Raw genomic sequence first — 26,392 nt, 5'->3', positions numbered from 1 at the left:
TACGGCTCTATGTGTGGATACAGTATGTGACATATGTTCCACGGCACTGTAACATATGGACGCAGAACTTTTTGAATAAGACTGACTGTTTGTGGATGTTTTTTTTTTTGTCTTTAAACAAGCTGGGAACGCGGGAGCAAAGCGATGTACTGGTGTGGAGCCACAAAAAGTTTTCCCCTGAAGTACACCAGAGTACTTCAGGAGAGTACCAGAGTGTACTTCTGCATCGACCAGTTTGTTTGTGTTGTTGAGTGACTTTGGTGTTTTAAAGGATTATTGTTGATTCACCAAAGTCCAACAATAACATTATCACATTACTTATCAATCCAGGCAGTGCTAGACGTCTTGTTCTGAGAGATGAAATTACTATTTTTGTACATGTAGTCTGGTGGCTTTGAAGAAAGCATAGGTGGCTTTAGTATATCCATATACATATATATACACATGTACTACTAATAACACTCACGTCTGCAGTCGTGGACCAAAGCGTTGCCAAAGTAACCGTGTTGACAGTGAGCACAGGACGGTCCGTCGGTGTGGTACTGGCACTTGAGGCATTGGCCGGTCCTGGGGTCACATGACTCAGAGTCCTGGGTGTCGATGTTTCCGTTGCACTTGCAGGGGAGGCACTGCCCGCCGGGTTGCTCTGGGTTGCCATAGTGACCAGGGGCACACTGGTCACAGCGGGGCCCTAGGGGAGAAAAGGGAGAATATGGCAGTTAGCGACAAGACTGCTATTCACCGATGTGAAACCAGTAATTATTGAATATTTCAATGCAGAATCAACCACAGTTTCTATGATTTTGCACACTGTTATTTAAACAAAGACAGCTGACACACAGAGGAGTAAAAAGCGATCAATAAATATCAGACAATGTGTATTTCACTGTAGTGTGATAACTCACCAGTGTAGCCTTGTTTGCAGTTGCAGATGATCTGGTTGGAGGTGAGGTCAGCTTGACAGGATTCCCCGTTAAAGTGGTCTGTGCCAGGGTTACCGGGACAGGGGCAGGGTCGACAGTGCTCCCCTGAACCAAGCACCGGGTTTCCAAAGAACCCATCAACACAGCTGGAACGAACGAGGGAGACATTTACCGTCAGTTTGATAACCAGTGAGGGACCGGGTAAGTAAAGTCTGACATGGAGTGACCCTTACCGGTCACAGAGGTGTCCTGCTGTGTAGTCCCTGCAGTCTCGGCACTCCCCGGTGCGGGGGTCACAGATGTCTGCGTGGCCGTTACACTGGCAGGGGCTGCAGCTGGGGAAGCCCCACTGGCCTGGTTGGCAGTCTGCGCACTGACGCCCAGTGGCTCCCGGCCTGCACTGGCACTGGCCTGAAACTGGGTCACACTGGTGGCTCGATGAGCCCTCTGAGTGGCAGTCACAGGCTAAACGGGACATTATTAGGATTTATTCAGTGTTTTTTTTTATTGTTAGGAACAATCAGAAACAAAGAAAATACTGAACTCGGTAAGGGACTAGTTTTACCTGGAAAAACGTGGTCAATGTGGTGACTACTGTTTTTATCATTATAAACCAAACCAATCCGCTCTTTTGGCTTTAAACTGCACGCAGCACTTTGACTTCTCTTTGGGGGAAATGGGACATTAAGAGGAGGGGAGCCGATAACTTTCTGCATCTTACAAGGCCACATCAGAAATTTGCCACAGTTTAAGGGACTGAAAACATGCAGATACGCGCTCCACCAAAGAAAATATCAAGTGCAATATATATCATTAAAGGAACAATTGTGCCCCCAAATTATCATTTGAATTACTCACCCCATGCTACCTTGAATGCTTGAAGAAAACTTTGTTTTTCTCCCAGAGTAAACGAAGAATCCAAAAACCGAGAAAACTCTTGATGAACTGAAGTAAATGGCGGCCGCGTTTAACAACAGCAGAACTATATCAAAACATCTGTGTACAAATTTTCACACAAATGATGCAGTATAATCCAAGTCTTGTTGATCCAGTCGTATACTCACTACTTCCAAAGCACATGCTTCTTAGCTAAAACCTTACTATTTGATACAGTACAAGTGTTGAAGGCTGTATTGAAATTCATCCAGAATTTTCTCCATTTTTGGATTCTTTGTTCACCATGGAGAGATGCAAGCAAAAAAAAACAGGGTGAGTAATTCATATATAAACTAGAAAGATTTTATTGCTGTATTGTGTGATCGAATGAGTACAACCCAAAATTGGCACACCCACTGGGGCATTAAGTCGTAGAAAAACACACTTTCCTCAAACTCAAAAAGAACAAGCGGCACTTTATGCAGGCAATTCAAATCATACACACTATTCCTCTAGATAGAAGGCTTGTACCCTAACAAGCCATTTTGTCTGAGTGTGTGGATGTTAGAGAAGCTGTGGTGGATTCAGCTGATGATATCAGCTTTGTATTGAGACAACACGTTGTGTCGGACTCTACTTCAAAACCAGAGTCAGGCTATTAATGTAAATACATTTCAGGGAGAATCTGGTTTACAGAATTGAGATATCAACAAAGGACGTCCGCAACAAAATTTGACTTTTGTTTTGACCTTGTTCGGACAAATAGGGTTGGGTGAAGGTGTTATCATGTGACAGACTTTGCTGATCAGAGAGCAGACTCACCAGTGCAGCCGTTCACTCCGAAGCCGTAGGTTCCCGGGGCACACTGGTCACAATGCCGACCCATCACGTTGGGTTTACAATGACACTGACCTCCCACCTTATGGCACTCACCTCTGAGCGAGCCCTGAGGGTCACACTGACAGGCTGCATAATAAAACGCAAGAAAGAAAACATCAGACAATCACTATTATCTAAAAAGCCACCAATGATTTTAAATACCAGTGGGTTTGGACGCGTGCTGTCTGAATCTGTGCTTGTTTTGTGTGTTTCTGTATCTACTCACACAGAGCGCCATCATGAATGATGGATGAAATGCTACAGATGAGTTTGGAGCACATCTCTGCTAGGACGGGCATCGGTGTTATCATGAAGGAATCCAGACACATGTATCGAATCATCTCCTCCCGACGCTGCTCTGCCTCTGGTTCGGCACCTTGGAAACCAGGAAGCTCAGTGTATTTGGGGATCAGAACCAGCTATTGAAGGGGGGGAAAAGGGCAAAGGTTCAAAAAAGGAAAGGATAAACTCGAGTTATAGGATATAAAAAAGCTGGGTCTTTTCTAGAAATGTGCTTTATACTGACAGGAAATGATATTGACTTAAAGAAGGACAGATACATTCTGCCCTGCCAAAATCTGTTTAATGTTTAAAGAATTAACTTTAATGTATTTAAAGGTGCTTTAAAGGGACTTTTATTTATTTATTTACAAAGCCGATCCAAAGCCTAAATTAATTCTACATTTGTATTTTCTAACCACTAGGGGGAAACCTCGTGGTTTAGCTCTTCAGATCTTTTACTTGTGACAGCTACACTCATGGAGCCAGAGTGAAGGCAGATAACTCACTAAAGACATGGTGATGTTAAAAAGACTACTGCTATCCCAGGAATTATTCAGAGTCTTAACTTAAATCAGACTACTAAAACCACACTGTAACAAGTGAAAGTCCTGCATTGAGAATGTTACTTTACTAAAAGCAAAATCTGAAAAATCTACCTGAACTAGAAGTAAAATCACTCAATGCAGAGGAATGTGGCTGTGTTATTATATCACCTGACTATCACTACTCATGCATTCATTTAAAAGCAAGATTTAACTGCTGTAGTCTTATCAGACTGCCACAAAAGATTATTTTCATCATAGATTAATCTGATGATCATTTTCTCCATCAATCAATTGATTGTTTGGTGAAAATAGGGATAAATGTTCTCAGGGCCCAAAGTGACACCTTCACAACATCCAACCAATGAAAAGTTCAAAACAATTAAAAAATCAATTTTAAAATAATTTTAATAATAAAGAAAAAGCTGAAAACATGAGATTTTTTTACATGTAAAATGACATATAAGATAGATGCCAATTCATTTTCTTTCAACAGACTGATCGATTATTCGACTTATAGTTTGAGTTGCACTTGTGTATTTTGTTGGTACTGCTCATATTCTTTATGTATGTTTTATATGCAAAAATCTTGACTTGTAAAGTAACTGGTAACTAAACCTGTCACATAATCGAAGTAAAGTAGAAAGTATATTTCCCTTTGAAATGTAGTGGAGTAGAAGTATAAAGTGACATGAAAAGAAAATACTCAAGGAAAGTACAAGTGCCTTACATTTGTACCGAAGTGCAGTTCTTGAGTAAATGTAGTAGTTACATTCCACCACTACTGCAGCCTTTCAAACAGACAGATAGAGACAGATAGAGGCTGATAATGAGGATGGCAGGTTGACGGTTAGCTCACCGAGTCAACGAGAATGAAGGCAGTGAGGTGTCTGTGTGAGACGCCATGGCGCTGGAACCTGATTGAGACCACGTAACGATTACTGGGCTCGAAACAGAATGGCCTGGGCATCAGGATGTATCTGGACAAACATAATATATACAGAAACACTTAGAAATATATATTCATACATGGCAAAGTCAAAGATAATCACAGGGCTTATGAAGTGGAAAAGTAGTAGATATTGTGCCCTAGTGTTGGGGGGCAGTGTCACGTAAGCAGCAGGCTAAGCAAAGTAGTCTAAAGTCCTTTCTTCACACATCCTCAATGTTGCTCATTTTATAGGGAGAAAGGGTTAAAAATACAGCCTTGTTTTGTCAACAGGTACATGGTCAATTATATATATATATTTTTATTTCTATAAAAGTTTCACAAACACAAAAGGAAAAAGTTCCACAAATAGACAAAGAAATGGAATAGTTCAACAAACACAAAAGCAGAATTTAACTTATGCCAAGCATAACTTTTGCCGAAATGTCCGAAGTAACATTGTTATGACAGCATATATTAAGTTTTAGAAAATCTAAGATATGAAAATATGTTTGACAAGAGAAATACATTGTAAAAAAGACAATAACATTTTATTTATCTTTTCTGATTTTGCTAAATTAAACATTGAATTTTTAAGTGGATTGAAAAAGTACATTTCAACTCGGTATCTGTTGACTCTGAGGTTTTTGGTGGGAGGTTATTTCCTACTTCCATATCTGACTTCTAAAGCACCCACTGTTCACCAGAGGCAGCTAGACCCACCCTCTACCTGTGTTTAGCTTCAACCCCTCTCTCTGTGTTTTGGGCTCACTTTGCTAATTGGTTTTGGCTGATGGACCAAGCCCAGCAGAGAACGGAAGGCAAACCACGGTCCGCTGAGAGCCGGATCCGGGACGGGTCTGACCGCTTAGTTCCAGATCAGTTAGGACTCTGAAAGGCTTTTCAGCTGATTGAACCTAAACAGTCTCAGTGTTAAGCTTCTCCCCATGTCTTTTTGCTTCCTCGATTTCAAGAATATTAAGAGTAATTAATACTTAATCAAATCAGCAGTAATCTGTCTGAGGTGTTGACTTTGCATCAGTGCAATAAGCTTTTCATAACAGAAGTTCAACGTGATATAAATAAGGCGCTGTAACGATTTCCTGCTTTTAATGATCTTACTGTTTAGGAAGATAAAATGACGAGCCTTTGGAGAGCAACATAAGAACAGTCATAAGTTATTGTGACTCAAATTAAAAATGGAATGTTCAAGGTAGAACGTTTCCATGGAAAATAACAGGAATTTATGGGGGAATTCTTAACTAAAAAATGTTGTGGTTCAGTGTAACACTGAAGGAGGATTTGATCCTCTAAAGATAAGGGAAAGGTCCAATGAACCAGGATCAGGTGTTTGAGGTTGGATATGCAACCTCTCTGCCAGACTGTACCAGTCTCTGCTCATCTCCAACAGGTTTCCTCATTGTTCCCCTCTCTAAAATTACAGTAAACAAAGAGGCTGCCTTCCTTCCACATCACCGTCGTGCACAAGCTTTCAGGTATGTCTGCCTTCCTATCACTGCATCAATAATAACAAATACCGCAGGGCACTGTGAAATTAGAGTACAAATACAGGCCTGAGAGTACGGAGCGTACAAGCCAAGGCAGGTTCAACGGACAACAATGTGATGATGCAATTCTTTCTTAGCAATGAAACACAAACCCTATTAACACCTGGGCTTCTTCAAGAAACCCTTCAACGAAAATACTGTACTGGCTACAATGGCCTTTCTCTCTCATACACAAACACACAAACACACACACACACACACACACACACACGGACACACACTTAGATACAAGTTTTGATACCTGTTCCGATGAGGCAGAGTCACTGTGTAGAGCTGTTCAGTTGGTAGGAGGTTTCCACACCGGAGACTGGACGGCAGCTGTACAGATGTAATACTCACTATAGCCTCCCAGTCCTCTGTGGACTAAACACACACACACACACACACACACACACACACACACACACCAGGCTTAGTTTTTCTTTTACATGTATCTTGCAGGTCTCAACGATACCCACGTGCTCACACACCTCAGGTTCGTAGCGGATCATGATGTCGTACTCCATGGCGTAGGGGATGTTGTCGATAGTCAGAACCAGGCCGGCGGCGTCTTTGACACGGGCAAATCCGGGTCCTGTCCACGTCACCATGTGGTTGGGAGAGCGCTCTCTGTGAACGGTCCTCACATCCGGCTACGAGAGAAGGACATGTCACCAAGAATCATTTTCTTTATTCTCACCAGCACCACTTTATACTTTATAGAGGTTCTTTGAAATAAGAGAGTCTAATGAAGCAGCTTTTATGAAGACTAGGGCTGCTTTTATTTCATCAGTAATTCAACTTAAAAGAGTGAATAGAGTTTAACAACTTTAAATTTGAAGATAGATTCGTACTATTTTTGACACAGGTGTGTGAATGTGTTTTGCACCATATTCACTGCGGTAAAGGTAGCAAAAATGTGAGCGTGAGTTTCTGAATGTGTGATTTGTAGAATAAGTTTTGTGCAGCTGCAATGAAGAATTTGAGAAGTTGTAACTGTTGTTTTCTGTTTGCATACAACTACTCAAACATTTTTCTCTGTAACTTCAAATTTGCTTATACACATGTGTGACTATTTTCTATTACTGCAAATTCACCTCTCACAGTTGCTCAGGTGTTTGGCTCCTATGATACCTCGATAAACTACTGCTAGCTGACAGATTCAGTTAACTTCAATTACTTTTATCAACTAACATTTCGGGATACTTTATTCAACCCAGTTGCTATGCTAATAACCCTTGGATTCATTGATATCTTGTCAAACCATGAATATAAACGTAAAGTCAATCAAAACAAATATCCTACTGTCTGTTGAAGCTGGCGGATGCGTCTCAGTGCTGCCCGATGTTGCTGTGAGTTGGAGGTGCGACGGTGACGGCGGTGCCTCCTCAACTGGTTGCTGAGGTGCTGAACACAGTCAGTCTCTGCCTGAGGACGAACTTTGCCCTAAGAGGAGAGGAGACAACAGGAGAGGAGATGAAACAATAGAATAGGAGACAAGAAGAGAGGAGAGAAGACGTTCAGGAGAGGAGACAAAAGGAGAGGAGAAGATGTGAGAGGAGATGAGAGGAGAGGGGAGGGAAGGAGAGGAAACAAGAGTAAAGGAGACGACGAGAGGAGACGACAGGAGAGGAGAGGAGACAACAGAAGAGGATATGAAACGATAGAGTAGGAGACAAGAGGAGAGGAGACAATAGTAGAGAAGAAGGTGTGAGAGGAGACGAGAGAAGAGGGGAGGGAAGGACAGGAAACAAGAGGAGAGGAGAGAAGATGACAGGGGAGGAGAGGAGACGACAGGAGAGGCGAGTAGAGGAAACGAGAGGAGAGGAGACGACAGGAGAGGGTAGGAGAGAGGAAACAAAATGAGAGGAGAAGACAGGAGATCAGAAGAAACGACAAGAGAGGCGAGGAGAAGAAACAAGAGGATAGGAGATGAGAGGAGAGGAGACAACAGGAGAGGATATGAAACGATAGAGTAGGAGACAAGAGGAGATGATATGAAACGATAGAGTAGGAGACAAGAGGGGAGGAGACAATAGTAGAGAAGAAGATGTGAGAGGAGATGAGAGAAGAGGGGAGGAGAGAAGATGACAGGAGAGGAGAGGAGACGACAGGAGAGGCGAGTAGAGGAAACGAGAGGTGAGGAGTCGACAGGAGAGGATAGGAGAGAGGAAACAAGATGAGAGGAGAAGACAGGAGATCAGAAGAAACGACAAGAGAGGCGTGGAGAGGAAACAAGAGGATAGGAGATGACAGGAAAGGAGCGGAGAAGAACCAAGGGGTGAGGAGACGACAGGAGAAGAGAGGAGTGGAGAGGAGAGGAAACAAGAGGAAAGGAGAGGACAGGAGAGACTAGGAGACAACACTTTGAACAGCAACACTTCTGACTACACACAGAGGGGTTCATCCTGCCAAGCTTTCTCCTTCAGAAAAGTGAGAACAACACTAAACCTGATGGAGCGTGACAAAAGGAAACAAAGAATGTGAGGCTGAGAGTGTGTTTTCCTGTGTGTGTGTGTTGTACTTGTGTTAGTAAGTGTGTGTACTGCGCAGCAATAACTAGTTCTGACAGTTTGGTGTCTGTGCCACTGTCTGGTGTTTTATGGGTCACTTCAGCTGTAGAGTTTGAATCCTGTACAGAAATGCAGGATTTTTACTTCATCCTGCATAATCTGTACTGGACACTCAATTTCCAGCGTCGGTTAAACATTCAAACAACCCCAAAAGACAACAGCCTCATTTGTCAAAGACACAATCTCCTCTCGCCCAGTGTCTTTTTTCTCATAACATTCTGAAGTTGCCTTTTTTTCCTGACATTCCTGCAGCCATCACTATGTAAGTGTGTAAGTGTAAGTGGATTGTCTAAGCTTGCCCGAAGGGCTGAATGGGGAAGTGGAGGGGGCAGGGGGTATCCTTAAGAGTGGAGAGGACTGAGGTAGGTGGAGGGCGGTGAAGTAGACTGACAGAGGCAGTAAAGAATGTGAGAAAGCGGGGTGGCCGGAGATGGTCGAGGAAAGATAAATACTGATCAGTAGACTGATGAGATGAGTCAGTGACAGCAGGAACAGGCCTGTGGCATTCTCTTAGCTGTAACAGGCTGGATCGGGTGACCTTAATGAGAATACTAATAGATTCAATGTTTTAAATAAAAATCCCTTTACTGGCTTCACAGGTTAAATAACACGCACAGCCTCAGTTTAGACAAACTGTTAAAAAATGATTCAAAATAATCAAAGGTTAATGTTGCAAAGGGCCTTGGAGGAGGACATAGATGAAAGAAACACAGGCTCATATTATCTCTAAGAGTGGTAAAGATTGTTTCTGTACTTCCTACTCCTATAGAGTGATGCATCTCCTCTCGCAAAGAAGAAAATGTAGTCGTTACAGCTGTTATTTCATTGTCAGAAACATATTAAATCGTCTATTAAGGAACCTGTTTACCATTTTTTTTTGTTATTGCTATTGTTTTGTTTTTTGATGTTGTTTTTTCTCAATCTTTCTTATTGTTTTTGTTTTTTTACTTTCTTTTTATCTGTTTTGCAATATGTCACTTTTTACAATGTCTCTGTATAAAGGTAATATACACCTTACTTTTTATGACTGGCCTGATGACACAATTGTATGTTCATGCAAAACCCAATAAATAAATTAAAAAAAAGTAGATACCGATTATTAAAGGACGTGGATCGAGTTGGGCATGAGGGTGGTATTGATCTTTTAATCTAACTCTCAGAGAGAAATAACTTTTTTGGATGTGTTTGTGTCTGATTCTAAAGTTCCTTCAGACAAATCTTACAGGATTATATTTCACCTCCTCCCCAGTGCCCTGTGGAGGAGCGGCTTACACTCTCTTGCTGGAGATCTGTTATGAGTCTGGATCATAGTAACCTTAATGTGAATATGCAAGCTACACTGAATCACAGCGGTGCGCTCACCGGCAGAGCAGAGTCACCGGGGGAGTGTCCAGTGGCGTCCTCAGCCTCGTATTTGTAGTAGTCGAGCGGAGCGCAGAAATAACCGGGCTGAACCTCTGAACACTGTCGGCCAATCAGATGCCTCCTGCAGTCACACTGGCCGTTCTCCATCACACACCTGAAGTAGACAGAGGAAAACTTTAGACTTGTAAAGCAAGAGACTTCTCTTACTCAAAAGCATTTAGACATTTAAAAAATCTATACCTGTTGTTCAAGGCTCCACCAAAGTCACAGTCACATGATCTGCAGCCGGCCAGGTCGTTACTCAGCCCCCAGTACTCAGGCTACAGGGATGATACATAAATCTCAATATTTGGATTTCAAGTGTGTCGGTATAACACTCTTTTCCACTCTTTTCTACACACTGTGTCTTAAGCTCTGTCGTCCTTGTACATCTTATATAGTCGTTACTTTGTAAAATGCTCCTTAATCAATGACACAAGATATTTAAATGCAACCTTTGGCTGATTAAAAGAGAACCACCTCTTCAAAACTGAGCTTTGACTTTGATTGTAAGTAGCAAAATATTATTTTAAGAAAGGAACAGTTACTAACCAGACACTTGTTACAGTAACGACCAGTGACGTATCTTTTACAGGAGCAGTCCCCGCTGATCTGGTCGCAAGGAGCCCCCATCATGATGATGCCGCGAGGGTCACAGTTGCAAGCTGATGAGACACACACACACACACACACACACACACACACACACACACACACACACACACACACACACACACACACACACACACACACACACACACACACACACACACACACACACACACACACACACACACACACACACACACACACACACACACACACACACGTAGAATAAGAAGTGGCTGATGTGCTATTTACAGATCTTGATGCAGATTATGTGGTTTTGTATTACAAAAGACAGGGAATCCATTTTCATCCCTGTTCAAACATAAGGCGTTTCCAGTGGCAGACAAACACACTCGTACGTACGCTGACAGCCCAGCGGGTCGTTCTGGCTGAGTCCGTAGTAACCCTCCTTGCAGTCGTCGCAGCGGGTGCCTTTGACGTGAGCTTTGCAGCGACACTGGCCCGCGATCATCCCCATGTCCAGGTCGGTGTGACTGTCACACACTCCTCCCTCCATCGATCCGACTGGGTCACAGTCACAGGCTGGAGGTCAGAGGTCGGATGAAGAGAGCGTAAGTTAAGAGGGGAAGAATGAGGCAAAAGAACACCTTCTCATTCAACTACTTTGAAAAAAAATGTAAAACGAATCGACATTAATCTACAATGACACATACAGTCTATTCAACTACATGTTTGTTGAGCATTTGTTTGTTTACCAAATGGGAAACTTTAAAAAGACAGAGAAGAAGAGAAGGTTTTAGCTTCAAGATTAACGTAAGATCTGCAAACTGACACTTAAGAAAATGACAGTGAATCTTTTCATGTGGAGACATTTGAGTGAAAAAATGCTTGCAGTCTAGATGGGGGGTAGGAGTTCAATCAAACATTACAGCAGTGGTCATTTAACACACCTGGTGGAGATCGGCACCTTTCTGGTTGGTTACAGTGTTCATATTCATTTTTTAAAGTAATTTTAAAGTATCAAACAAGCAAAATATCCTCAACTCAGTGGCTGGCAGAATTTTACTTAATGTTTTAGGAAAAATACAATGTTCCACTCAATTCTTGGGTTATTTAAGATGCCATTTATTGCATTTCTGCAGTGGACATTTCCACATAACGGATGAAAAACATTTCGTTCAAAACAGGAAAACACTCACCAACACAGACTCGAGGGTCCCTTATATCCCTAACGGGGTCTTGGTAGTAGAAGGGCTGGCACGTCTCACAGTTGCGTCCCATGGTGTTGTGCTCACAGTCGTCACACACTCCTCCGCTGATGTTACCCGTGGCCAAATACACCGCCATGTCAAAGTGGCACTGGTTCGAGTGGCTGTTGCAGTTGCACTCTGGAGACACAAGCGAGAAATTGAACGTATAAAGACTAATTAGACTCACGTGGAACATTACCTTGACTGTACGAGGTAACCACAATTTCCTCTCTAGCAGTTGTTGCCCATCACATCAGCTTTTCTTCTCCTCAACACTTTAAACGTTTCTTTTGTGAAGGGAAACTGCTTTTCTACAGGAGGCAATAATCTACAGTTCCTCTAAGATTAATTGCAGCAGTAATGGGGATTCACTGATCTGACTTTTTCTGTCCTGCAATACCTGTGCTTTGGTTATCGGCCGATATCGAGTACCGATCCAATACCAGTGTTAAATTATAAGCTGTATGCCTCACTGTGTGGAAGTGACTGGGATTATTCTTTATGTGCAAGGCAACATCAGGCTTGGCTTAAACTTTGCTTTCTTAATTAATCAATAACTGGAGGATTACTACACTTGCAATGTGTGTGTGTCATTGTGCAATAAGGTCTCAAAAATAAATTGTATAATTGTAGAAATTAATCCTTCAAATAATCTTTGCAGCTACTAACAGGCAACAATCCTCATCTGCATTAATGGTTGCATGCTCACATCAGAATGTTTGTCAGACAGCATGTGTGTGTGTGTGTGTGTGTGTGTGTGTGTGTGTGTGTGTGTGTGTGTGTGTGTGTGTGTGTGTGTGTGTGTGTGTGTGTGTGTGTGTGTGTGTGTGTGTGTGTGTGTGTGTGCACCTCTGCAGGTGTGTGGGTTCTCTGCTTCGGCTGGTCTCCATGGCAGGTCGTGGTGGAAATGTCGGCAGCGCTCGCAGTTTAGGCCCTCTGTATTATGTTTGCATACACAGCGACCGTGGATCTGGTCAATCACAATGCAGCAAAATGATTAGCAGAAGGGTTAATGAAGGCATTGTCAATAGTGACCGCATGATAATGTGTACTGAAAAGATTAGACGAGTTAAAGTTAGTCTTTTATGCAACATTTTTCACTTAAGTCTTCGTCACATGTGGTGATGATAACAGATAACAGGATTCTTGGAATAATTTGTTCTTGTGGTGGCCCACTAGCTCACCATGCCATTCTCCCGGGCGTCCACCCCCGGTACCGGGGCGCACTCTGAGGCGTGTCCGTAACAGAAGCAGCTCCCTCTCACCACCAGCTCATAGATGGCGTAGTAGTATTTCTGCAGCACGTCAAAGCGTCGGTCCAGCAGGTCGTCTCCCAGAGTGTTAAGCTTGGTGAAGTTGATGCGCAGGTTGGTGATGCGCAGAAGTTCTGTAAAGGAGAACAAATGGATTCGAGATTAGGGTTGATTTGTGAAGTTAACCTATTTCTTGAAAATAAGTGGAATTTCATTATTAAGCAAACATGTTTTTAATGACTTTAAAAGCAGTACTGCTGTCAATACTTCTGTCTTTGAAGCTAAGCATTTTGTGTCACCTTCTCAAAAAACTCTATTGTGTGTTGCTAATAACAATGTTTGTGAATTTAAAGTCTCCACTGACCTTGAATGTCCAAGCTGTAGGGGTCTTTCACATGAATGGCAGGATCCAAAACCTTGTAAATGACCTTGAATACACAAGAGAATATTCCCATTAGATTCTGTGTAAAAAGTAACACATCTGGTCTGAGCTGGAAAGGAATCGGTTATTTGAGCTTCAGTTAATAAATGTATGTTATAATGAGCAAATCAGAGTCACATTCCCATAGTCACTTTGCAATTATTTTAAATACATATTTACAATTCTGTTTCCTTTGTGGTGACTTCATCTATTCATTCTAGTGAGACAGTTATCTTTTTACAATGTATTCTTCAAAGTTATAATCCTAAAATATTTTCATTAAAGTGAAGATTCGCCACCTTTTGTGTGCATGTCCCATCAGTGTCAGACAGTTTTGTGACAAAGTCCATTTGGGCTTGTGTGTCACAAACAGGATGGGGAAGTCACAAAGAATTAAAAGGCGGACCGATGCATTGTTGGTTTTGGTCTTTTTGTGGGATTTGATTGTTAAAAACAGTAAATATTTAGTTTTATTACCAGCCTTAAGTTTTGACTGTGAACAAAACACTCCCAGTCCAAATTGTCTCTACTATTACTGATACCAGCGCCTCCTCTACTTCCTACCTCTCCTTTAGTTGAGGGTTCGATGTCGGAGTAGCGCTCCTCACAGATGACGTCGTTGATGTGGTGCAGTCCTTTGGCTGAGATGCCAGGAAAGGTCTTGGTGCAGTTTGAGGCAAAGTAGCGGTAGGGGCGCCACGTGCGGCCAAAATCAGACGAACGCTCGATGATCATGGCTGCAGGTCGGAACGTCTGAGGAGCAAAAACCAGAAATCAGTCCTTTTTTTACAAACACACTTAGTCAAGCACTCTGACAGGCTTAAGCAGAAGTTTGTGCAAACACACCAACACCAACAAACGACAAACGTGCAAATTAGTGTTCATACCTTGAACTTCATGATGAGATGAGTGAAGTGGAATTCAGCCTCCAGGTTCAGTCTGATGCTGACATTCTCCTCTCCTGTGGAGGAAACAGCCGTCACTCAGTGTCATAACAACAGAAATCATCGTACTTTGCATTTTTGTCATCATACGTTTATGCTAGGTCTCATGTCACTGCGTCTCAACAGCATTCTCAGGTGTTTTTATATTGACTTCATTATTTTGTGATGTGTATAAGTTCTTTACCATCAGGAATTACGTACAACAACAAAACAACAAAGAACAACAACAACAACATGTAGGAGGAATGGGGTGATGAGCAAAATAGACAGACTGAGCATTTTTTTGGGGTATGTTATAGAGCAAATACACACACACACACACACACACACACACACACACACACACACACACACACACACACACACACACACACACACACACACACACACACACACACACACACACACACACACACACACACACACACACACACACACACACACACACACACACCGTTTACAGACTGCCACCAGGTGTCTCCATTGTTGTCCATTAAGTAGATCACGTTTTCGATGCGGTGGCTGTTTCTGTGGCGGTCCGGGTGGTAGTGATGCTGGGAGTTACACTCGAAGCACTTGTCTGACTCCTGTTGAAGCAGAAAGCACACGTTTGCTATTGTCATGAGAAGTTTCCTCACAAGTTTTGTTTATGGTGATGGAGAAGCATTAGACTTGTAATGGAAATGATTAGCAGTCATGCTGATTTTTAAAAAAATTATTTTAGCATTTTTAGTGTGTATGTTGTACTACATATGAAACAATTCTTTAAAAATGGACAGTGCGTGTGCAGGCTGTGTCTCGTACATGTTGTAGCAATGATTGTAAACTGGGGGTTTCCCATCCCACCAGCAGAATATTAATGAATTCAGGAAGGCGGTTTGAAAAATTCTGGCACTTGGACAAATGTACAGTGTCAGTCAAGTCGCAGTGATAGAGCTGTTTCCTCAGAATTAGGGATTTCATCTGCCAAGCTGTAATAATGCGGGTAATGTGTCCCTGTGTGTGAATGGGACTGAAAGCCGGAGGGGACTGGATTTTGTCTCCACTGGGTCAACAGATTAAAACAGAAGAATGGTTGGAGGGAGGGAAGCAAGGAGTAAAATGAGTAGAGGGAGAAAGGAGAAGCACATGAGAGGAAGACAGACAGCAGGGGAGACGGAGGTAAATGTGAGGATAAGGATCAAGGGAGAAAAAAGATCCTAGCAGCTCAGTGAGGCTGCACTTAGACACAGCAGTGCTTTAAGCAAAATGCTAACATTTACTAATTAGCACAAAACAAACCACAGCTGTGGCTGATGGGATTATCTAAAGTATATTAGTTGGGCAGGTATTTGGCCTTCAACCAAAGTATTCGAAAAATAAACCTGAGGATGAGGCTGTATAGAAAGTCAGAGGATCATCAATGTTCCTACATTTCATCCTGAGGGGAACATGAACGTCGGTGCCAAGTTTCATGGCAATCCATCCAATATTTGTTGAGACATTTTAATAAAAATAGAAAAACTAATTCAACCCTGTGTTGGCGCAAAAAGAAATGTCACAGGATCACCAGAGTCATCAGGCTCCATCCTTTTTGGACCAAAAATGTGTGTACAACATCTTGGTCTGATCCATCTAGTGGATGTTGAGATATATTTCTGGAAAAGTAAAAACTTTGACCCGATAGATTAATTGTCTCGTTATCACCACAGTTACTGCAATTCATCCTTAGGGGACCTTGAATACCACATTTTAAGGCAATTCATTTAACAGTTTTTGAGGTATTTCACTAAAACCCAAAATGTTAACGCCATGGCTGCACTGCTTTTGGGATTGCACGCTTTAATCTGATTCAGCTCTTTCAAGTCTGTGCTTGTGCGATCTCAAATGTTGACTTGCAGACCGAGCAGCGCTCAGAATTTTGTTTTTGGCTCTCTCAAGTCTTTTGTTGACAAAATACTTCCATGAATATGAGAGTGATGCAAAAAAGGGCATGGTAAGGCAAAGACATGATTGGATGGGGAAGATGAAGGGACGAATGAAGGGAATATGCAGTTAGCTGATGACATTGAGGAGGCAGAGGGCAGAGGACGGGGAGGAGGAGCACGAAAGGCTGAGATCATGGGAAAGATACAAGAATTCAGGGCACCTAGGCCAAGATCATCTTGAGGGGAGTACTAGAAAAACAAAACAAGTTTGAAAGAGTTGTTAGAGAAGGGAAAGTGCAGGTGAGAGAAGTGGGTATACAGCAGAGAGGGGTCTCAAACAGCACAGCAGGGGTGTAGGACAAAGAAGGGGGCCGGCAGAGAGGGAGGGAGATGCTGAGAGAGGGTAAAAGGGGGTTGCATTTGAGAGGGAGCCATAAAGGGAGGGGGGAGCAGCGAGGGGGAAAGAGGGCTAAACAGGCAGATGAGGGTAAGTTGGCACAGAGAACCAGTGGATTCCAGGGCAGCAGTTCTTAATTAGGTTGTTGTCAAGGGTGATTAAGCTGCTAACAACAACACGGCTGTTAAAGAGACTCGGACCGGAATTGAAAAGAAATGCCTAAAGTGTGCTAGAAGTGGTGAGTGTGTGTGCTTGTGTGTGCAGGTATGGGGATGTGAGTGACCACGGGTGCACATACGCCCACTTGTACATGAGTCGGTGAATGTGTGTGTGGTTTTTCCACTACCCTCCCTAATCCCGGCATAAATCTGCCCAAGCCTTCATCCCAGAGCCCGGCTGCTGAAAAAAGGACATTCCTTTCTACACAGTAGCACAGACATCCAACCCCAAAGTGTCATCATTAGAAAGCCTCTGTGTAACAGCAGTATTAAGATCCAAGAGCAACATTTCAGGTATCCTTTAAAGGGAATTTCTTTACGACAATTTATTTTTCTCTGACTGTATAGCATGGAGCTCTTCAGGCATACATGAATATTGATCAATGTTCATTGTGTTTATTACTATTTCCATGTTTTGGGAAGATGATAGTTATTTGTAGCATAGCTAACAGGATATAAATAGTATTTTGAAGTAAAACTCCCAGCAAACAGTCAACATGGACAAAACACGGAGGCCTCCTATATATCTTTATAAATTGTATCATCAATGTTGTATTTGAGTGTATTTTCATCAGATTCACGGTCCCAGTTGTAGTAAAGAGTAGTAAAAGAAATTCAGTTGCATGATTATGCATTTGATTATGGTTATGATGATGATATTGTCTTTGAAATTTAGATTATATACGACGCAAGGATAAAAATATTATTTTTTTCCTTTCTTGCATCTCTATTTACTCTGTAATGGTAAAAGGTTTTCTTTCAATGTATCCATATTCCTTAGCGTCTTACCTTCCAAAGGACACTACTAGTAATGCAAATATGCCTTATAGTTGTGGTGCTACTCCTGATAAATTTTGGGTATGTTATTTTAGGCATTTTTTTCCCCCTATGAATAGGGTTAAGGCTTTACAATTTTTGTTAAAAAAAGTTTAAGGTTGGATGTACAGGACACACGAGTAAAATAAGGTTGATTCTTCTCTTTCAAGGAAACTGTAGTTTCAATGTCAGTTGGTGCTTGGTATAAGCTTGGGTGGCTTTAAGAACCTCCCGCCCTCCTCTGAGCTCTTATTTATCTCGCATTAGTCAAGCCTGGTCAGCTCAACTATAAGGCTTTCTGCTCCCACAATGCACTGATGTAAGTCTGATGTTGATTTTAAAATCATTCTTTGTCACACTACGATGGCGGTTCACCCCACCACCCTCATTCAGTTTGCTTTTCACCTCAGTTACGACTCTGAAACGGATATCTCCCAGACTTTAATACACTATATCACTTCTCATTTGCCTGCCCCTCTTTTTGCTTTTTTTCTCAGCCTCTGTGTCTCTGACATCCCTGGAATCCTCCCTTTCTTTTTTCTTCATTTTCCATTTCCCTGCTTTCCCATCTCCTTCTTCACTTTTCTTGTGCCTTCTACTTGCAATGTACAGTTTGAATTCCAATCCACCAAGTCTGTCTAAGAGCCAAACCGGGAACCCTTTAAAAGGTCTTCAACACAATTAGTTTAGCAGCTGCTCCCTAAACGCACCGCCTTTCCTGGGATACAAATGGGCATGAAAACTATGCAGTCTGAAAAACAACCTCGGAACTTTCACAAATGATTGATGAACTTCTGGCCATTTAAATGTTTGGTGTGGGCCTCTTAAGTAGCTCCTGACAGAGCAACAGTGGTGCTCACCTGGATTTATGTTACAACAGGCTGTCACCATATCCTACCCCGTTCTATAGCAGAGGGCCTCTCACCAATCAGACAGTGTCAATCATGTTCACCAGGAAGTTGACACTGTTGAATATTCCTGCCCTGAGGCAATGGAGGTGCAGGCACAAACACGTAGATGCACAGAAATACATGTAGTGTAGAGAGGAAGTCAAACGTCAACGTGATGGTGGACATTGTGTCACATAAGAGCATAAACAAGTACGAGCTGCATTCTGTAGAGGTGAAGAAGAGAATGTAACAGCATTTTGTCTTGATGAAGTATGGGTGTAATGCAGAGCTATTATCTGTATCTATAGCTGTAAGTGTCTGGTAATATTACAAAAATATGAAAATTTGGATTAATGTAGGAGGATTTTTGCCAAAACCCCAACTCTAAAAAAAAGAGAAGAAAAGTCGAAACTGAGTCCGATGCAGCATTTCCACTGTATCGTACAGCATGGCTCCACTCAACTCCACTCTGTCTTTTTTGTACCACCTCGCTCACGGTTCCAAGCGAGAGCGAGCCAAAAACATTTCAGATCACTGATTGGTCAGAGAGAATCGTGAAGACAATTTTTTATACCTATAGACCCCGACTTTAAAAGGTGAGTTGAGTTGAGTCGAACCCAACAACGCAGTGCAAACGAGGCAAAGCCTGAGTGACAAAGCTGTGGAACTGTTAGTGGTCCAGGTGGAAATTAATTGTGAAACGAGAAACCATTTTGCATGAATTTGACTGGAAATCTGAAAGTTGTGTCTATAATGGGAGGAGGCTCAGATGACAATAACGGGATTTGAAGTGTCTATGAAAAGAAATAAAGGCTCTAAACAAAGATCTGAAAAAGAATCATGGCCACCTTGTATGTACTTTTAAGACAGAACCTAACTTCAGATTATCATTTTCCCATTGGATGGGTAAAAACAACACCTGGGTGCACCGGTCAGTGTTATCCTGCAAATCTGATGAAAAATTATACTCTTCTGAATATCAAAATTTAAACACACCTTTGTTTCTAAGCCTAGAGTTTGAAAATCATTCTCCTGTGTGATGTCAAACTGAAACGCCCATTAACAAAACACAAACATCCCGACTGCATCAGAAGTCAAGAGATTAAAGTCCTAAACACACTTGCCAAACTATCTGTGTTGCCTTAGAATGAAGGAAACCCCCTTAATGATGGATATTACCAAAATCATATTTTTGTAAAAGAGAACACTATACAAGGTAAAAAACAGCCAGGTGAGAGACAGTGAGAGAGAAAGAGATGAGGTGAGAGAGCTGTGTGTTTAAGGTGTGTTTAACATGTGTCTACACCTGGGCTAGATATTGAAAGGCTGGGTAGCGTTGGGGGAGTGGCTTGCTCATGGAAACCTTGCTCCAAACAAACAGACAGATGAACAAATGAAGATGGAAGAGGGGAGACTGAAGGATGAGGATGGATGAGTTCATGGAAGAGTAAACAAACAACACCAACCTTTCCATTTACGACAGGGTGTGATGTATTTAAAGGGTGTGTGTGACAGAGATGGAAACAGGCAAGTGGGAGAGTCAAGTTGAGAGTTTATGACTTTTTATCATACCTGAAAGACTGAAAATTGTGGAAAGAAATGTGAATCTCAGCACACAATGTGATGGGTGTAGATGAGGGAACAAATTAATGTGTATGATTAAGCTGTCAATAGCTGGAAGGTGCTAATCAGCCTTCATTTTCATTTCGCCCTGTGTTCATGCGTGTTCTGACCTGAAGGTGGCTGACGATGCAGTACTGCTCCGGCCCGTTCAAGCCGCAAGTAGAGGTGGCGGTTAGGTTAATGGCTCGTCCAATCAGAAGGTTTCCTGTCGCAGGGTAACAACTTCCCTCCGTGCAGCCGTGAGGGCCTGATGGGAGCTCCTGCCCAAATGCGCTGAGAGCTGGAAGTAAAATGGTAAAAGGTAAATGGACTTGTACTTGCATAGCAGTTTTCTAGTCTTCCGACCACTCAAAGCGCTTCAATGCTACATGAGCCATTCATACACTATGCACCTGCCCATCAGAGCTCCATGCAAGCGCTCACAAGTTTGAACTATAGCAATCTTTCCCATCTCTATCAAGGGTCCCATTTGACTTTATTGATTTTATTAGCTAAATATAACATTGGGGCGTGGGATTGTAGAGTTGTTGATGTAGGTGATGGAATGAGCATATCAACTTTTGAATATGAGCCATTATAATAAGTATAATCTAAATATATAATAAAGAAGAGAGATATTTTTGTGATACTGTGCTACTGGTATGGATTTAGAGTGTATATTTGAGACTTCTAAATACTAAACAAGAAGTGACATATGGTTGAGTTATCTTCAGGATTTTTTTTGGCATGTTGACTATTATGTGTCTATATCATGTTGCAGCTCAGCTGATTTTTGATTGATGGATATGGGATAAGTAAGTTGGAGGACCATGTGAGATTGAAGTTTAAAATAGACCAGCAATTTTGTCTTATTTCATATTTATATTTATTCTATAAGTTGTATTACTGATTATGTCCAACATATCATCATAAGGAATCATACTGAAGTTATGCCACATGTCAGGAGTGCTGCGGTGATGTAAAAAACTAAACAAGTAATGTTAAACTTTTGATGAACTAATTAAGTGCCATAAATTAAGTTGGGGAACAAAGTCCACGCCTCATTTCCCAAGGTGATTCCCTGTCTGAACTTTAAAGGTATGTCTGGCCCTTTATCCTGTCATTTTCTCTGAGAAAAGATCAAAGATTCAGCAGATGAATCACAGAATTCAATGGAGACAACAACCAACAGCTCCCTGGGTTTTGCAAGCCTTTCCCTTTTACTTAAAAAAAACCAAATAAACCCAATGACCCGTCAATCTGAAAACCTGCCCAGATTTCTGTGTTTTTTCCCAGGAGTTTAATTTTTTTTATTTTAAGCAACCACTTTTGCGAGCATTGACTTGACATTTTCACAACTCTAACCAATATGTAATATTTGACATCTGACATTTGACTTTGTATGACATGTGTATGGAATGCTTTCTTACCTGTATTGTGTGTAATGTTTATTCCTATGAAGTGGGTGGCTATGTGTGTGTGTGTGTGTGTGTGTGTGTGTGTGTGTGTGTGTGTGTGTGTGTGTGTGTGTGTGTGTGTGTGTGTGTGTGTGTGTGTGTGTGTGTGTGTGTGTGCATTGCTGGTCCAGCTGTAGTGGACATGTAGGGTTTTTGCTCTATGTTGTATTGTTTCCTTTCACCTGACCAGGGACTGCAGATTGAAATCAGCTTGTAGCTAAATCCAGTACAACATCTCTTCTCTTTTTTGAGAATAATGTATTTTTGTTCATGGTCACAGATGTAAATAAACTAATGAACTTAACAAAATCATATAAATACAAAAAAGTACTTCTTGGAACTATCTGAGGTCTACACGAGTCACGTCACGATCAAGCATTTTGAACTTCCGCTGACGGGGCTCTCTCTTTAATTGGCTCTGTATTCAAGGTATTGTTCTGCCTTTGGTAACACTTTAAATCTGTAAAAGAGATTATATTACAGGTAACCACAGCATCTACTTGCAGCTCATATGCCGACTGCACTTCATTTAAGTGTGATTCCCAGCACTTGCCACTATGAAACAAGAGCTGATAAAAATGTAAAATGTTCCCTAAAATGACAAATCAGCCAGTCAAATACGCTATACATTAGTTTATTACAGATGTATTTTCTTGGCATAGAGAATAAGTCAGCCTATAAATAAGACATGTTTGAGGTCATTTGTAGCGTCACCTTTACATGTTTTGTCCACTGCTGGAAAATAATATGTGCTTTCATGGTTAACAAAGAGGCTTTTTTAAAATGCTTCACCCTTGGCATGCTTTAAGTTGGGAGGCTTCGTTCCGGGTGTCTGGAGATTAAGATAAGAAGAAGACCTTGTAGATGTTCCCAACTCCAATAGTAAATAGTCTGCACCACGGGTTGTGTAACATTGTTTTGGCTCCTCTGTGGTGGCGGGCTATATATATAAAAAAACAAAAAACAACAATGGCGGGCTATATATATAAAAAAACAAAAAACAACAATGGTGGGCTATATATATAAAAAAAAAAAAAAAAACAATGGCGGGCTATATATATATAAAAAAACAAAAAAACAACAATATTCTATGTAGGAAATACAAATATATGCTCTTTGTGGTGAAACCCTGATTTTACACAACGTAGCAAAAAACAAGAGGAAGTAGAAAGGAAGTATATGAAGTACTGTAGTACTTCCTATAGTAGATTATAAAAAGTAAGATGATTATTGTCATTTCTCTTTTTTAGACACTGCCTGACATCCCGGAAAGTAATTACCTTAATGAGCTAAGAAGAAGCACATAAACTGTAACTCTCTAAAAATGTTCTGGTCATGTTCCCTCCAACTCTCTCCCTCACCCGTGTAAACACTATCTCTGCATCACTGAGTCTGAATAACAGGCGTCATCTAGGATATGTGGGAGACACAGACTACAAGAGTAAGGGGGGTTGGGCAGAGAGAGACAAGAGACAAAATTATGTTAAAGAAGTGAATGAAACATGGAAAGAAATACTATGTGGACGCACCAATTTCAGAAGTACCAGTAGCCGTTTAAGACATGGTGGAGACACTACAGTCAGGATGTTTACATTGACACACACTGTCCCTGAGCTTACAAACCAACCACCAGAGTTGAATGAACATGAAACCATATGAAAATAAAATAAATGTATATAGCTGCATGAGAAAGAATGTGGAGTCTGAAGGAGAAAAATGTGTTGATGTTGTATGCTGATAAAAATATGAAAATTAAAAACAAATTTATGGACCACTTAAGACTTCTGTGCCTGCCTGAAAAAGCAGAACACCAGGTGATAGGGGATGAGAGATGTTGAGAGAGATATCTGAGGGTCTTTCATCCTGTTGATTTACAGAAAGCAACAGAGCAGCGACAAGTTGAGGCATGATTGGAAAGGCAGGCTGGTTGGAGTTGGAATCATAAGCATCCTCTGCACAAAAAAATGGCATATCCGCATTTAACAGACGACTTTCTGATGGTGGAGAAATCTTAAACACTATCAATGTATGATTGTAATATTTGCTTATTTGCTGCTGTAATTGTTTCCTGATGGTGGATATATGCCACTAATGATTGTGTTAGCTTGTTAAAATGTAATCTTTGGATTATCAAGTGAAATTCACCTGGGCATGCATGCTCTGGTGCTCCGTCCCACAGTTTAAATTCATTGATGCTGCCCACCCAGGCAAACGTGTTTGCATGCTCTATTGGACACTGCTGCTTCACCAAGATCGTACAGTGATTGAACTGATCAGGGATCAGATAAACGCTACAACTCGGTGCTCCTTCTGTACAAAGGCGCCAGCAGGATTCTGTTTCATACGTACGATACGAACTCTCGACTGCTTGTAGGCTACCAACAAAGGTGGACCCTTGAAGTGGTAAGATCAGTCACAAGGAGCTGTCGGTATTTCAGAATGCTGTTTTAAACGATATGAGCCTGTGTGGTGTAGGTCATTGTTAAAATAAATGGGTTTCATTTTAAACACCGGTTTTGGAGAGAGCTAATTGATAGGCCTCCTCACCACAGTAAGGGGACTATCCCCGGACAAAAAAGTCTATGGAATTGGCCAGACCAAATTTTAGAGGAGAGGAATATATTTCAGTCGAGTTTCCTTGGTATAGTGTAGTGATGAGGCTACCTTTGTATGGAGCTGTCCATATCTCCAAGAATGACGTTTTCATATTCAACAGTAAAAGGCAGATGTGTTTGTGTCAAGTCACCCTTGAAGGAGACAAAATACATAATCCCACTGTCTGAACCATTTAATGATTTTGAAATTAAATTGATTTATTTAATAATATTATATTCAGTACCAGTCAAAAGTTTGGACACACCTTCTCATTCAACTACTTTGAATAATCTAAAATATAAAACATATTCTGGTTTGTTGAGCATTTGTTTGTTTACCACATAATTCCATATGTGTTCCTTCATAGTTTGGATGTCTTCAATATTAATCTACAATGTAGAAAAAAATAAAAATAAAGAGAAACCATTAAATGAGAAGGTGTGTCCAAACTTTTGACTGGTACTGTATATATATTATATATTACTTTAAACATTTTTTGTACTACTACAATTAACTACTGTAAATCATTTAATGAAAAATCTTAAATCTTAAATGCTAAAAAACACACACACACACACCTCCAGTCCTGTGTGTACACACACACACACACACACACACACACACACACACACACACACACACACACACACACACACACACACACACACACACACACACACTAACACAATGTCTATGTGTGTATAAATTTCTTGGCTCCAGTTCAAGTCAAAGATTTAACTGAGCAGATTTTCTGAATTCCTGTGAGGCAGTAACAACGCCTGGCTGACACCGTTAGCAATACTACTGATAAAGCCAAAAATACACCTCACAATCAGCCTGCAATGTTACTCCACCGAGTGGATATACGAAATAGCAAATGTAAAGAAAGATTGCAGTAAAAATGAGACACTTTTTTTTTAAACACATGCTGCACAGGCAGGTGTGCACATGCTGCGTTGCTCATAAATGGGTTAGAAGACAATCCTGTGGACTGTAGATAAAGATCAAACACACCCTAACCAAACATAAAACACAAGGCAGTGCTGCAATACGGAAACGGATATAACAGACAGACGCAAGGCTTTGCGTGAAAGAGAATGGCATTAAAGAAAATTTAATTAAGGTAAATTGAAGAATGCATTTCCTAGTAAAGTAAAGTCATTTTTTGTGAAGCAAAATAAACGTGTCCAAATGTGTTTTTCTGAAAGCCGAAAATAACACCCATTGGTCCCAACCCTCTACTCAAACAAACCCCTTCAAGAATACAGAACCATAGAAACTGAGCTGTCAATGGGTTTCACCTGACCTCACTGTACAGGTATGACATTACACAATGGCTTCACTCACTGGTCAAATACTCACTTCCCTAGATGGGGCACAGTGAAATACATGGAAATCTTCCTGCAGTGAGCAAAAAACAACAGTGTTTGTACTTCATCTGGATTTGGATTGATTCTCCTCCTCCATCTTTGCAGATCAGTAATGAGAAAAAGTATGGCGCTCAGGGTAAGGGATAAAATTAAGACTACCGAGAAGTCGGCGGAGGCTATATCCTCGTCACAGTGTCCATAATAACACTTTGCCACCAATCAGATGGTGGCTGCCGTTAGCACAGTTTTGCATTGGTGGCTTCTAATGACCAGCCAAACCAGTAGCCCAATCCAGTGGGTTGCTAAATTAGTCACATGAGTTGTCATTCAACCACCTTGGTTAAATGACCAAGGTCAGTAGTATTAACTGTGTACCTTACCCTGGGTCATAGAAAAGCAGCTGATTTGTAAAGAAACGTTTGATCTTCTTGTTGAAAATATTTAATATGCACTTCAAGTTACAGGATGTGTGCAAAATTGTGGGTCTCCAATATTATGTGTTTGTTATGACAGAGTATCAAAAACCACAACCTCCCTGAGGAGATCAGACAAGAGAGCTTTTTATCCTCTTTTTAATCCCTCTTAAATCATACATTTATTCATTTAAAGTGTGCTGTCACAAGGTTTGTGGCCTGCACTTACATTTTACCTGTCAAGACACTTCTCAATACCCAATAATAAACAAAGGCACCCTCTTAACTTTGTTGATTAATTTCATTAGGCAATATTGGGGTTTTTTTTCTTTCAT

At 41.3% G+C, this 26,392-nt stretch overlaps 1 protein-coding gene across 1 annotated transcript in view; it reads right to left on the bottom strand.

Moving 5' to 3' along the window:
• The window catches only part of lamb2l (laminin, beta 2-like), a 51,917-nt gene that overhangs the window by 6,522 nt on the left and 19,003 nt on the right, over positions 1-26,392 (bottom strand). Inside the window, exons 3-23 of the mRNA XM_054609023.1 lie at positions 20,354-20,523; positions 14,847-14,979; positions 14,336-14,409; positions 14,013-14,201; positions 13,392-13,455; positions 12,959-13,161; positions 12,624-12,744; positions 11,724-11,912; positions 10,927-11,106; positions 10,507-10,619; positions 10,156-10,235; positions 9,913-10,069; positions 7,283-7,423; positions 6,469-6,630; positions 6,240-6,361; positions 4,362-4,482; positions 2,905-3,097; positions 2,622-2,765; positions 1,157-1,388; positions 906-1,069; positions 467-691 (exon numbers count right to left, since the gene is read on the bottom strand). Of these exons, the coding sequence (XP_054464998.1) occupies positions 467-691; positions 906-1,069; positions 1,157-1,388; positions 2,622-2,765; positions 2,905-3,097; positions 4,362-4,482; positions 6,240-6,361; positions 6,469-6,630; positions 7,283-7,423; positions 9,913-10,069; positions 10,156-10,235; positions 10,507-10,619; positions 10,927-11,106; positions 11,724-11,912; positions 12,624-12,744; positions 12,959-13,161; positions 13,392-13,455; positions 14,013-14,201; positions 14,336-14,409; positions 14,847-14,979; positions 20,354-20,523 (3,177 nt within the window). The remainder of the gene's footprint in view (positions 1-466; positions 692-905; positions 1,070-1,156; positions 1,389-2,621; positions 2,766-2,904; positions 3,098-4,361; positions 4,483-6,239; positions 6,362-6,468; positions 6,631-7,282; positions 7,424-9,912; positions 10,070-10,155; positions 10,236-10,506; positions 10,620-10,926; positions 11,107-11,723; positions 11,913-12,623; positions 12,745-12,958; positions 13,162-13,391; positions 13,456-14,012; positions 14,202-14,335; positions 14,410-14,846; positions 14,980-20,353; positions 20,524-26,392) is intronic.

This window comes from Anoplopoma fimbria, chromosome 12, assembly GCF_027596085.1.
Source record: "Anoplopoma fimbria isolate UVic2021 breed Golden Eagle Sablefish chromosome 12, Afim_UVic_2022, whole genome shotgun sequence".
NCBI classification, from domain to species: Eukaryota; Metazoa; Chordata; class Actinopteri; order Perciformes; family Anoplopomatidae; genus Anoplopoma; species Anoplopoma fimbria.
This window is presented reverse-complemented; position numbering and strand designations above follow the sequence as displayed.